Raw genomic sequence first — 12,884 nt, 5'->3', positions numbered from 1 at the left:
CCTTGTAGTTCCTGATTTTCTAACAGGTTTGCTGGCTGAAAGTATCCTGAGGCATGTCTGTCATTACTTAAAGGGTTACCCAGCCTGCGGGCATACAGAGATCACAGAATCACAGGTCATGACCGTGGGTTTTGTAGGATTCTGTAATACACAAGGACACAAAGGCTTTATGCTCTAAACTTGTCTACCTTATTGCCATTTCCAAATATACCACAAAAGTCACCACTAACTAACTAACACACAATCACCACTAGCAAGTTTACATATGATTAATAAAATGTTTATATATATATATAAAATGCTATTACAAATTACTATGAGCAATCAATAATATAGCACGAATAAATGGCATAGCAACAGCGAATAACAGCAATAACCAAGTAGGTATATACTATTACAAGTTACTACGAACTTATAATTGGTGGAGCAACTCATCAATAATATAACAGCAGATATGACAGATTACTTACCTGGATGTATAATACTGCTATCAAGTGCTACCATCATCAAGTGAGCCAAATCATCCCACGAGTGGGAGGGCAAACCGAAGTAACCCTCAAAGTGGGCCCAGAAGAGGACCAGTGAGACAACAGACAGAGTCTCGCTTCAGAGATGCTTTGCATCACGGAGTCTGGAGTCTGGCAGGTGTCCCCAACGAGAGTTCAAGAGCTGGTAGAAAGTTCATTCAGTGAATTCAGCCTCTTTAGGAATGGAAAAGTATGTGCAGCACAGGAAGTTCTCAGAGAGAGAGGTGTCGTTTGGGAAAAAAAATTAAGTCCTTCTTATATTACAGAGACACAGGATGTTGTAGGACACCATCACTTTGAGCAGCCAAGAGACGCTGTTAATTTCGATTTTTCGCCTGGTATGGTCAATAGATGATGATGGTTTTTGTTCTTTCAGACAAACCTTTGCTTTCCAGACTGTTTTTTTCCCTAAGTACCCAGCTTCACTTCAAAGAGGCTCGCTGTGCTTCTCAAGGATGCTGCAGCTTCCCAGGCTGGCAGGCCTTTCTCTGTTGGTGTTTTCAGCAGACATGTTGTTTCGTTCAGTAATTTTGCCCTTCTAACCAGGCCACCTTTATGGCTGCTCACATCAGCATCCCAGCAGATTTAATTTCCTTCAGAAGAATGCAAAAAGAGATGCAGAGAAAAACATGCCGCCAGAGGAGAAAAGCTTGAGACCTGAGACAAAAGAACATTTCCCCAAGACACAAAACGGGCTCTCAGTGTCCAGTGACCTTCGATTGTTTTGTAGCACAAGGATTTCTGTTCTAGGATCTTTCTGGAATGTATTAACTTCAGCTATGGTAAAATAGTTTTCAAAAACAAGGAAAGGATTTTATAAAGCTTGATTCAGGAGGCTATTTCTCTTTGAAGAATGAGCATAGTGGGCCATATTGTCCCAAGTAGGACAATATCTCGCTGACCTAAAGGGCACTGAAGTTCACTGGTTTCATAGTCCAAATATAATTCTACTGAATTTATTTGAAAAAAAAACCTGCACAATTTATTATAATAAAACCCTAAAGAAACCTGTGTGTGTAAGAAAGAAAGAATATGCACCATATGGCCACTTCATTTTGCCTGGTCTTCATGATGAAAATCCTGTCTTGACCAAACACTTAGGAACACTTTCGCTGTTTTAATCTCATTTAATAAATCCATTTGTTGCATGAAAGGTCTGATTACTCATGCCTTAACTAAGCAGCTAAAGACGCTGTCTGTTTTATTAGAACTGGATGAGGATGAAGGTGCCACACAGCAGGAGAGACAAGAAGGAGAAAGAAAAAGGAAGAGGTTAGATGTAAGCTTGGGTCAGGACTGAGAGGAGAATAGCAGGAGGAGGGTAGGGACCTTCTCTACAGATTGTAACTGAATATCAGTTTCCATTGCTCACGTCCCACAGTTCTCCTGGGCTGAAACCAACATCAGGACATTAGTTGGCAGTGCTCAACAGCCAAAATGAAGGAATAAGTGTTTTTAATGGGAAACATTAGCTCTGCTCAGCTCTGTTCATTTGCCCACATGAAGAATTTTTACTTTAAAAGTTTTCTGTGAGCTGTTGAGATGGTGATGTGCCTTTCTAGTGTTACCCCATGAGAGAGAAGGATGTGAATAACAACAGGTGACTGCTCAAGAGTTAAATGGAAACGTTGATTAATAAAATCCAACGAGAACAAGAATCTGTGTGATATTTAGCCTGGTGATGTTTAGGACACCCAGAATATGACCTGACTGCCCAAGCATGGGTGTCAAGAGGTGTTGGAAATGTCCTCCAAGATATCTCAATATGTTTTGAGATATCTGCATGGAGTTGGCACTGGGCTTTAGTTGAGAAATATCTTATTGACAAGCTGAGTTTCTGTGCTACCTCTGACTAACAAATTGTTGATGACCACAGGTTGTGCCACAGCTTAGGTGACCCCTAGGAAAGAAAATAGCACATCGTAATGAGACTGAGTTATGCAATGTTTAAATGCTACACAGAGCTATGGGAGGTCATTGCTGTGATATACCTTCTGGAGCACATCCCCAAAAAGCTTCTTTACATTTAGCTCATATGGCAAAATTCTGCTCTATTTTTATAGTCAAAATGAACTGCCTGTGTTTTTCAGGGATGATAAGTGTGTAGGTCAGAGTAGGATTCGGATCACAATCCCTTGAACAGAAGAAAAGTTCTTTACTAACATCTGCAATGAATCTAGAAAATGGTCACGGCGAACGTAAGTCGGCCTCTGAAATGATGACTCACAGATGATTTTCCCCTACTAAATCGGGAGCTCCACTGCAAATCTGTCCGCAAGAGAAAATTCACTGACCCACTAGAAGACTTGTTACGTAATGTCGTGCACAACTGGACTCATTTAAAAAGGGGAGCCGTGATTGCTGCAGCTCTTTAGCACAGACATGAACTTAACAGAGGCAAATCTCACTTGTTGAAAAACAGCTTCACCCAATATATATCCCCTGTCCCAGAAATACACCTCCCAGACTAAAAGGATTTGATTGAGGACTGAAAGAAATTGCTTTTTCCTTAATAATGTATATACTGGAGGAGTTTGCTGACTTGCAATAAGGTTGGTCATGTTCTTTAAGCTTGGGTTATTGTTGGGGTGACTGTAGGGGAAACTGAGCTGTGGGGAAAATGAGGAAACCTTAATCAAACTGGACATAAGGCAACCTTCACATGTAAATGGTGAAATTATTTTATGTTGTTGTCTTGCAGGGAAATACTTGGATATAACACAGGGCGGAAGTATCTGTTCTGACATTAGTATTACTGTAATGTCCAAGATAGTACTTTAGTTTCCTATAGGTATTGAAATTACAGCTTCCTTTGGAGTGTCTGGGTATAATGCCTCTCACTTGGACTTGGAGAATTGGTAGGCATTTTCCTGGGAGTTTTATGCTAATGTTATGCATAACTGCTGCCTTTAAACCTGCAGAATGATTTATCTGTGTTAACATTCTCCCTTCATTGTTCCTGATAGAAACAACATTTCTTATTTTTTATTTGTAGGATCACAGTGACAGCAATGTGTAACATGGACTTCAGCCGCTTCCCCCTGGACTCTCAAACATGTTCTCTGGAGCTGGAAAGCTGTACGTTGTATCTGTGTTTCTAGCTAGACATGCTTCATGGCTGGCTGCACATGACCTTAACATCATGTAGTCCAACCATGACCCAGCACTGCCAAGTCCACCACTAAACCATGTCCCTATGCACCACACCTACATGTCTTTTAAACACTTCCAGGGATGGTGACTCTACCACTTCCCTTGGCAGCCTGTTCCAATGTCTGACAACCTTTCCATGAAGAAATGTTTCCTAACATCCAATCTAAACCTCCCCTGGCGCAACTTGATGCTGTTTCCTCTTGTCCTATCACTTGTTACCTGGGAGAAGAGACCAACACCCTCCATGCTACAACCTCCTTTCAGGTAGTCGTAGACAGTGATAAGGTCTCCCCTCAGCCTCCTTTTCTTGAGACTAGACAACTCCAGTTCCTCAGCTGCTCCTCATCAGACTTGTGCTCCAGACCCCTCAGCAGCTTCGTTGCCCTTCTCTGAACTCTCTCCAGCACCTCAGTGTCTTTCTTGTAGTGAGGGGCCCAAAACTGAACACAGAATTCGAGAGGCAGCCTCACCAGTGCTGAGTACAAGGGGATGGTCGCTGCCCTAGTCCTGCTGGCCACACTATTCCTGATACAAGCCAGGATGCTGTTGGCCTTCTTGGCCACCTGGGCACGCTTCTGGCTCATGTTCAGCTGGCTGTAAATCAATGTCTCCAGGTCCTTTTCTGCCAGGCAGATTTCCAGCCACTCTTCCCTGAGCCTGTAGCGCTGCCTGGGGTTTTTATGACCCAAGTGCAGGACCCGGCACTTGGCCTTGTTGAACCTGATACAATTGGCCTCAGCCCAATGATCCAGCTGGTCCAGATCCCTCCGTATGGCCTTCCTACCCTCCAGCAGATCAACTCTCCCACCCAAATTGGTGTAATCTGCAAACTTACTGAGGGTGCACTTGATCCCCTCATGCAGATCATTGATAAAGAGATTAAACAGAACTGGCCCCAGTACTGAGCCCTGGGGAACACCACTCGTGACCGGCTGCCAACTGGATTTGACTCCATTCACCACAACTCTTTGGGGCTGGCCATCCAACCAGTTTACCCAGTGAAGAGTACGCCCATCTAAGCCATGTGCAGCCAGTTTCTCCTGGAGAATGCTGTAGGAAACAGTGTCAAAAGCTTTAGTAAAGTCTAGGTAGACAACATGCACAGCCTTTCCTTCATCCACTAAGTAGGTCACCTAGACACTTTCCACCACCATACAGCTACGCTGCCTAGCAAGGAGAGCTCAGAGAAGGCTCACCTGGGCTGTTACATTTATGGAATAAATTGGTTGACTTGTGATCAAATCATATGTGGCAGGAAAGGTATGCATAAGATTCCTTGTACCCACAGCTTTCTTTTTTCCTTTATAAATGAGTCTTGGAAAAAACACCTGCTATTCATATGTCTCTTGCATGATTGGTGTTCCAAGCTCGTATGCAATGGTGCTCACTGTGTCACTCTTCTCCTTTTGAACTAGATGAGTCCATGGCCCAGCCATGGCGAAGGCCTTCACCTCCACCAGACCTTGCACCAAACCACTGCCAGTTTCGTCAAGGGGGCAGAGCGCACCTGTCACACTTGATAAAAGAGCCATTCGTGTGTTTATCACATGATCAGTGTTCCAAGCTGATGTGTGTTCCAAGCTCATGTGCATTGATGCTCTGTGTGTCACTCTGCTCCTTTGTGGGTAAGCTAGAGCAGTTCCTGGCATGGCTGTGGCAAAGGCCTTCACCTCCTGCAGAGTCTGTACCAAACCACCACTGGTCGGGTCAAGAGCTTAGAGTGCACTTGTCACATTATCTAGTGCACTAAACAATTCCTGAAGTTTTTCATTTAAAGTCTTCAAAGGTTTCTAGACTTTTGCTTCAAATCACAGCTGTCCCTTTTGCTTTTATCATTCTAAGATAGTCTGAGGTGTCTATGTTTCCTCCTTCCTCTAAATTCAGGTGTTTTACCCATGACTATTTCCTGAGTAATTCTTATCAGTTTGCAGTTATGTGTCTAAGATTTTTGATATGTGATGCTCAGAAAAGTATCATCCTAGTGGTTATTTCATCCATGTGGAGTAAAAAGAGGATGTGTTTTCCTGAATCAGGATGACCAGGATTATTTGTTGTTGTTGTTATGGTATATCATATGGCAAGATCTTTTTAACTCACTGTTTTTAGCAAGCTTAGTTGTGGAGATACTTCATAACAAAGAAACCTTTCTGTTTGTTAATTTTGTCTGGATCTATTAACTTTTGCTTCCCTTCCAAGGTAAAGTCACATCACATCATGTTTTTTCTTTCCCTAAGATGCTTACACTGATGAAGACCTGATGCTGTACTGGAAAAATGGGAATGAATCTCTGAAAACTGATGAAAAAATTTCATTGTCTCAGTTTTTGATACAAAAGTTCCACACTACATCGAGACTGGCTTTCTACAGTAGCACAGGTATGGCCTTTTCTGATTTAATGCTATTGCTAAAACTAATCCTGTATTAACTACTTGTGAGAGAGCTCTTGGGGTTATATGTCCCCAAAATGTAGTCTCCATGATCTGGACAATACATGTTTTGAAAGATCAGTTTCTCTTTTCACTACCCTTTAGAAATAAAAAAATCAAAAGCAAGATCTTGTGTCTCTGTGCCTACCATCCAGGCTGTTCTCATTGATTCTGGCTTTCTTCTGTCCTCAAAGGTTGGTACAATCGCCTCTACATAAACTTCACTTTACGTCGACACATCTTCTTCTTCTTGCTCCAAACCTACTTCCCTGCCACCCTCATGGTCATGTTGTCCTGGGTGTCCTTCTGGATCGATCGCAGAGCGGTTCCTGCCAGAGTCTCTTTGGGTGAGAGCAACCGCAACAAACCATGACTGTATGAAAATCTTTGAACAGGAGAGGTGGAACTGTTCCTTTGGCAGGAAAGGGAACTGTTCATTTTGCTGGTTAAAGATATTGGGCAAGCAAATGTTTGGTTTATCTGATGATTAATGTAATGTAAAACTTGCTGTTTGTCTTAAGTCCTTTATCGCTAAGCATCCCTCTTGATTTATACATAGTTCAGGACAGAGAGGACTGTTTTAAAAATAAAGTTGGACAGAGAGGTTTCAGTATTTATGAGTAAATTAATCAAGAGTTTTCCCTGTTGTCCAGTCCTGCAGTTCTGAGATGCATTGCCACGGGTGTGGGTAGAGCTTCACAGGAGTTTAGGCACTTGCAGGGAGGTAAAGTCTTCTGCTGCAAGTTTCATGAGTGCCTTTCATGGGCAGGATCCTGCCATGTCCCGACTGCCATAGTGGGTGTCCCAGCCCAGGTATGTGTCTTCTCAACCAGCCAGCACTGGTGTCATGGCCAGTGGCATTCTCTAGGCTGCCTGGAGAGTGCTGGTATGGCACATCTTCACAAAGCTGGGAAAGGTAACAAGAGATATAGTCCTATCAGCACCTGCAGACTTAGGTGTCCCTCCACCTGGTGTGCCCCTGGGGACACTCAGGGCATCTCTGTAGCATCAGGCCTTAGACAACAGTGGAGCAGTGAAGGGGACGTGGCTTCCCCCTCACATCTGCAGTGCTGAGGATGAGAGGCCATCAGCCTTGAGGTGAGGTGGAGGCTGGGCTTCTCCTCTCCCAAGGAGAAGGACTTGAACTGAGAGTCCAACGTTTCTGGAGTACGGAGATCTCTCATTTTAGGAAGTGTGAAAGGAAAGAAGGAGCTGCTTGAAAATCCTGCACACACCAGCCTGCCACTCCGGACATCTAAAATCCATCAGGAGGAGCTTTGTTTATGTCAGGACTGGAGCAAACTCTTTCAGCTGAGCATAAAAAAGAGCTGGTTTGTTTATCACTCTATGCATAGGTTAGCGGAAGGCAAAAATGCAATAGGAAGAATCTCTGAATGTTAATAGTTCTCATATTTAAAAGCATAAAACCAGTATTTTAGCCTCAAAAGTCTGTATCACTTAGAGAGTTATGCACTGAAGCAAACAGGAGAAGAGGCAGTTGAGAGTCTGCTCCACTGAAATAAGTGTGTTCAGTGGATATTAAAAAAAAAAAGATCCTGATGAAAAATGAACAGCAGTAGCTGTGTTTACAGTGCTCACTGTTCTGAAATGGCTGAAGTAGCTATGAATGCTTTTTGGCTCTGTTTTCTTTATTTTAGTGGCTTTGGGAACTTGCAAATATTTTTCTCTCCTTTACCATACAAACGAAATCTATACTATTTTGCAGGATTTTATCTATATCTGTCTCTTCCTATATATATACATGTGCATGTGCATATGCATATTCACACACACATAAAAACTTAAATACATGCATATGTGTTCATAAACACATACACACATATATATATATATAATTCAATGGCTGTTGTCCAAAGATTTTTGATTCCCACAGCCTGAACTGTAGATAACATTCCTAGAGGTAATAGCATAAAGCCTTTCTTTTGCATTGTTTCATGCAAAACATTTTATCATTATTGCAGCTCCCTTTTAAGATCAGTCATTTAGATTAAATCCCCTTTAGCTGTGACCAAAAGTCAATACTCGGTTGCTTTCTGGCAGCGCCTCTAGCACAGATGGGTACAGCTAGGGAACAGGAGACCTTGTCACTGGTGGGCTTAGCAGACCTGGCTCTAAGCGCCGTGTTAAAACCCTAGAGGTTACAGTGGGAGTTAAATACTGGTCCTAGCAAAACGATGGCTGCTGCATTGCCCCTCAAAACTAAACTGATCATGCTCACAGAAGTGCAGGTAGTGGAACAGTTCTGCATTGTCAGGAGATACACATCACAAATTTATACCCAACATCTTTTAGAGTATCATGCAGAGCATAATTTCTGTTTTTCTTGACACAAAAGCCTTGTTGTATCAGTCAATAACATTTATTTCTCTTGGTTCTTGCTAGGGATAACTACTGTGCTGACCATGTCCACCATCATCACTGGGGTGAACGCCTCCATGCCTCGTGTTTCCTACATCAAAGCAGTGGACATTTACCTGTGGGTCAGTTTTGTGTTTGTCTTCCTCTCGGTGTTGGAATACGCGGCAGTGAATTACCTGACTACGGTGCAAGAGCGGAAGGAGAGGAAATTCCGGGAGAGGGTGAGAAAAACTTTTGGTTTTTTCATTCATTTATTCCTTTCTTTTTTTTAATTTCAGCTGATGTGGTCTTTATATTGACTGGTTTGTGTCTATAAATAGGAAAACACTCACATCCATGTGAGTATAGTTGCATTTATTTAGACTGCTCCACTTCAGGCTGAATCGCCAACACCAGAAAAACAGGAGATGGTCTCATGGGTCTTTGTGGAAACAGCAGAGAGGGGTAGAGTGTGATCTGAACTAGAGAAGTTTGCAACCCTAGACTGTGTGGGCATGACAAGAGGGGAAAGTATCAAATCTGATACTTTACTGCGGCTGCCGCAATCACTATATTTTTAAACTAAAGGTGTTATGTGGATCAAATTCATTTTCCCCCCTCTACAGTCAGTTTTACTGTGGAAGCTGGATTCAATGGATGTGATAGTGGCGTTGTTCCCCATTACCAAATGCAAATAACAGTCAGCCAAGTTTGTACTTGTACTTTTTAATATGCTATGAAGGGTCTTATCCATCCTGCATCCTTGCAGGTTTTCACGACCTGACCAGAAACAGCCCAGAGCAGCCTGGCCCTGCTGTGAGCAGGAGACAGGACTAGAGACCTCCTGAACTCCCTTCCAACCTGAATTATCCTACAGACCTGTGATGTCTTCTTCTTTGTCATTAAACAAAACACCATCACCTTTTGAAGACTGTCTTGGGACCAAATTTTTTCAGTCCTAAACATACCCAGAACATAATGTTTTGCAACTTCTTTCTTCCCATTAAGAACTCCCAATATTATTTCACAAGTAACATTGTTCACCTGCTGTCTTTGACTCCTGGAGAAATTTGTATCAGCCTTTCAGAAATGCCAATGCAGACATCATCTTTCTTATGATTTGACTGTGACATTTGACTCTGAACTACTCTGTTGACTTTGCATGTCCTTCTATTCCCCTTACACTTTTTCCTGTGACTTCCCAATACCTTTCCTAGTTGACCTCTCATCAAAAATTTGGTCAGATGCATTTTAAAAAGCAATTGGAATAAGTTCAACAGACTCTTGTGACAAAATCTGACTTCTCTCCAAGGCCTTTTCAGAAATAGGGTCATTCTGGAAAGCTACTTGAACAGGTCCTGGGTATCTTGATTTATCGAGTCCCCACTCAGGACCCAGCAGTTCTCTGCAACACAAGGTAGAGATGCTCTGTGCAAGCACAGCAAGTCAAGCGTGTCTTACTTGCTGTGCATGAGCAGTGATCTGTGACCTTTTAGCCAGCCCTGCTCAGACTCCCCATGTCCAAAGAAGACAGTGTTTGTATAAACCCTGTGCATCTTGACAATACTAAGGAAATAACAAAAATCATCCTTTCTAGATTCAACTTGCCTAGAATAAACCTGTTTTTGTAATAGCAAGAAAACTCTCCTTCTGTGTCAGAGGGACAAAATGAACTTCAGAAGGTTTGTAACTGTTTTGCTAAGTTTTCAGGAAAGTTTTCCCACATCCAGTGGTGGTATAGCTTGTTATTTATATCACAAATCTGCCCTTTATCAAGTCTTGTGCATTGAATTCTGTATTCAGCAAATGCCTTTTTACTACACAAGGTAAAATATTCTATCTACTCTTCAGCACGTGACAATATTAATGCTCAACAGCAGTAATAGGAACAGAGATAATAAGCAGCCTTACTTGAGGGGACTGTGGCAAAATGTAGGTGAGTGCTCTTGAAGATGCAGAAGAGACATTTCTCACTGTAAACTTAGATCTTGCCTGCTGATGTTGTTCCTCTGTGAAAGATCCAAAGAATCAAAATACGAATAAGTTAGGCTTCCCAGAAAAGAGATTTGTGTTATGTGTACATTAAGAAATTAAATGTGCCTGGGACCAAGGCTGTTGGACACAGAGTATCTAAAACTAAACCTGCTTTCCCTCAAAATTGGAGTAGTTGCTGTTAACTGCCTGCGGCAAATGATCCGTGGCCCATGCTAATTCTCAAACTGTATATGAGAACTTTTGGTGCTTGGTGGCCTGGACAAAATTCAGGCCAGAGACATTTCTGACACTCTAGTCCGCTGAGCTCCCGTGCCCAAGGATGCTCTTTGGCTGTATTAAATTTATTAGTGTAGACTAAAATTGCTGCAGGGTGAAATCATGTAGCATACTTACGCATGTATGTGCCTATGTGAAGATGGATGTAATTTAAGACTCCATGGAGGTAGGCTTCTAGTACATTAGGCTCACTTGTCCATAGGAGTGACTGTTATCATACGTACACAAAGCCATGGGAATTGTAATTTGGCTTGGGGGCTAAGAGTAAATCTGCAGAATTTGTTTCTCTGCTGGGCCCTGCAGCAATTACTTTATTGCTGTTAACTGCCTTGCCTTCCACCCACCCACCATCTCCTACACCTGTTATCAGTTGATGATAAAGAGCCTGATGTAATTATTCTCTCTTTGTGTGTGTGTGTGTGTGTGTGTGTCTTAACACCCCACTGATGTTCAGCTGTACCCATGGAGTGCTTCAAAAAATTCCTGAAGTGATGGGTCTAACAATTAACAAGTAGAGCAAATGAGCTACAAAACTTGCCATGATTTTCTGTACACAATCTGCTGATGCCAAAACATTTGGTTATGACTAGAACAAAGAAAACAATTCCTAAATTGGTTTGAAGGTTTTCAGTAAGCAACGTGACCTTTTGCTTAAATAATTTGAAGAAAAAACCTTGAGTGCAGAGTTTTCCAGTGACATTCTGAATATTACATATTCAGGTATATGTACATTTGTATGTATTCCTTTTCCAGGATATATCCATTTCAGTGTATATATACTGAATTATTTTAGTGGAACTTATCCTTGAAAACAAGTCACTGGAAAACCCACACATCAAAGTTGGTGGAGGAGGGAGTGGAGGGTAAAGTGTTATTGTATACGGAAAGCAGTCTGTGGGGAATCAGAGGCAGGAACTTGTAGCAGAAAGGAGGTTTTGGAGTCCATTTTCATTACATACAAATATATAATCCATATTGCTGAGGGAGAAAACCTGCAGATTTTAAACAGTAGAAGACAGTATTTGCTATTCGAAATTCTACCTGTATTCAATGGCTTTTTTTAGACTTGTGGGATGCACGCTGGTGCTGCTGAAGCCAATGCAAGCTTTGACATCAACTTCAACAGAGCTGGGATTTTACATTAGGCTTTTAACTGGTCCTCTCCTTGGTTTAAAATCAGATTTACAAAGAAAACATGTGTATCTATGAAACCAGAACTTAGCCCTTTTTTCCCATAACACATACTGGATAAACCATTTCCACAGATAAAACTGCATCTTGTCCTTGAATATTTGTGAACAGAAAGACTGCAAAATAAGGTATCTCAAGACAACAGGTCTGAACAGAGCTAGCTAAGGAAACCTTTTTGTTAGTTTTTCTGTCTGCTAAAGCACTTTTCTAATCTCTTCTGAAGCTGCTCGTCCAAGTAGTGTAGCTAAACCATGTTTCTTCCTTGTGGAACACAAGAAAAAGACGTTTTTGTTCAAAGAGAAACTTATGGTATCTCAGCTAAAATGTCAGGCTCAACAGTTTGCAAGCTGTCTGTCAATAGAAAGGCATAATTTGTGTTGCTAATGTGTTCTTCCAGTGTTCAGTTATATTTCTTGTTTATGTTCCTAGTTTCCGTGCACGTGTGGAATACCTCATTCAAAAACTATGATGCTGGATGGAAACTACAGTGAATCTGATGCCAACAGCCTGGCAGGATATACAAGAAACCAGATGGTCCCAGAGGAAGAAAAGCAAGAAAAGATGGTTGTGCACTTGGCTATGAGCAATGAATCTAATTCATCAAGGAAGAGAGGCCTGAAGGGCCATGTGGGCTTGCGCATCATCCAGAACACTCATGCAATTGATAAATATTCAAGATTAATATTTCCTGGCACCTATATATTTTTTAATTTGATATATTGGTCTGTCTTTAGCTAAGCATGCTGGCACAGCAGTTACTGAAGCAGAAGACATTTACAAAACTCTCTTTTGTTGGTTCTTTTTCAGTCTAATCTGGATGCAAAGCCAGAAAACTGATTATTTTATTGCTCCTTTGGAGGGCAAAGGAGAGGACACATCCTCCAGTGGGCAATTCCATGCACAGGCATCATGGAGGAACCTGCTGTGCTGGTTGCTTTCCAACCCACAGCCCAGCTCC

At 41.9% G+C, this 12,884-nt stretch overlaps 1 protein-coding gene across 1 annotated transcript in view; it reads left to right on the top strand.

Moving 5' to 3' along the window:
• LOC135986669 (gamma-aminobutyric acid receptor subunit rho-2) overlaps positions 1-12,664 on the top strand; it is a 35,565-nt gene extending 22,901 nt beyond the window's left edge. The window contains exons 5-9 of the mRNA XM_065630933.1: positions 3,523-3,605; positions 5,915-6,055; positions 6,301-6,453; positions 8,510-8,706; positions 12,356-12,664. Coding sequence (XP_065487005.1) covers positions 3,523-3,605; positions 5,915-6,055; positions 6,301-6,453; positions 8,510-8,706; positions 12,356-12,664 — 883 coding nt within the window. The remainder of the gene's footprint in view (positions 1-3,522; positions 3,606-5,914; positions 6,056-6,300; positions 6,454-8,509; positions 8,707-12,355) is intronic.
• The last annotated feature ends 220 nt before the right edge of the window (positions 12,665-12,884 follow it).

The sequence above is a fragment of the Caloenas nicobarica genome, chromosome 3 (genome assembly GCF_036013445.1).
Source record: "Caloenas nicobarica isolate bCalNic1 chromosome 3, bCalNic1.hap1, whole genome shotgun sequence".
Classification (NCBI taxonomy): Eukaryota; Metazoa; Chordata; class Aves; order Columbiformes; family Columbidae; genus Caloenas; species Caloenas nicobarica.
Note: the sequence above shows the minus strand (reverse complement) of the source record. Positions and strands in the feature narration are given on the sequence as shown.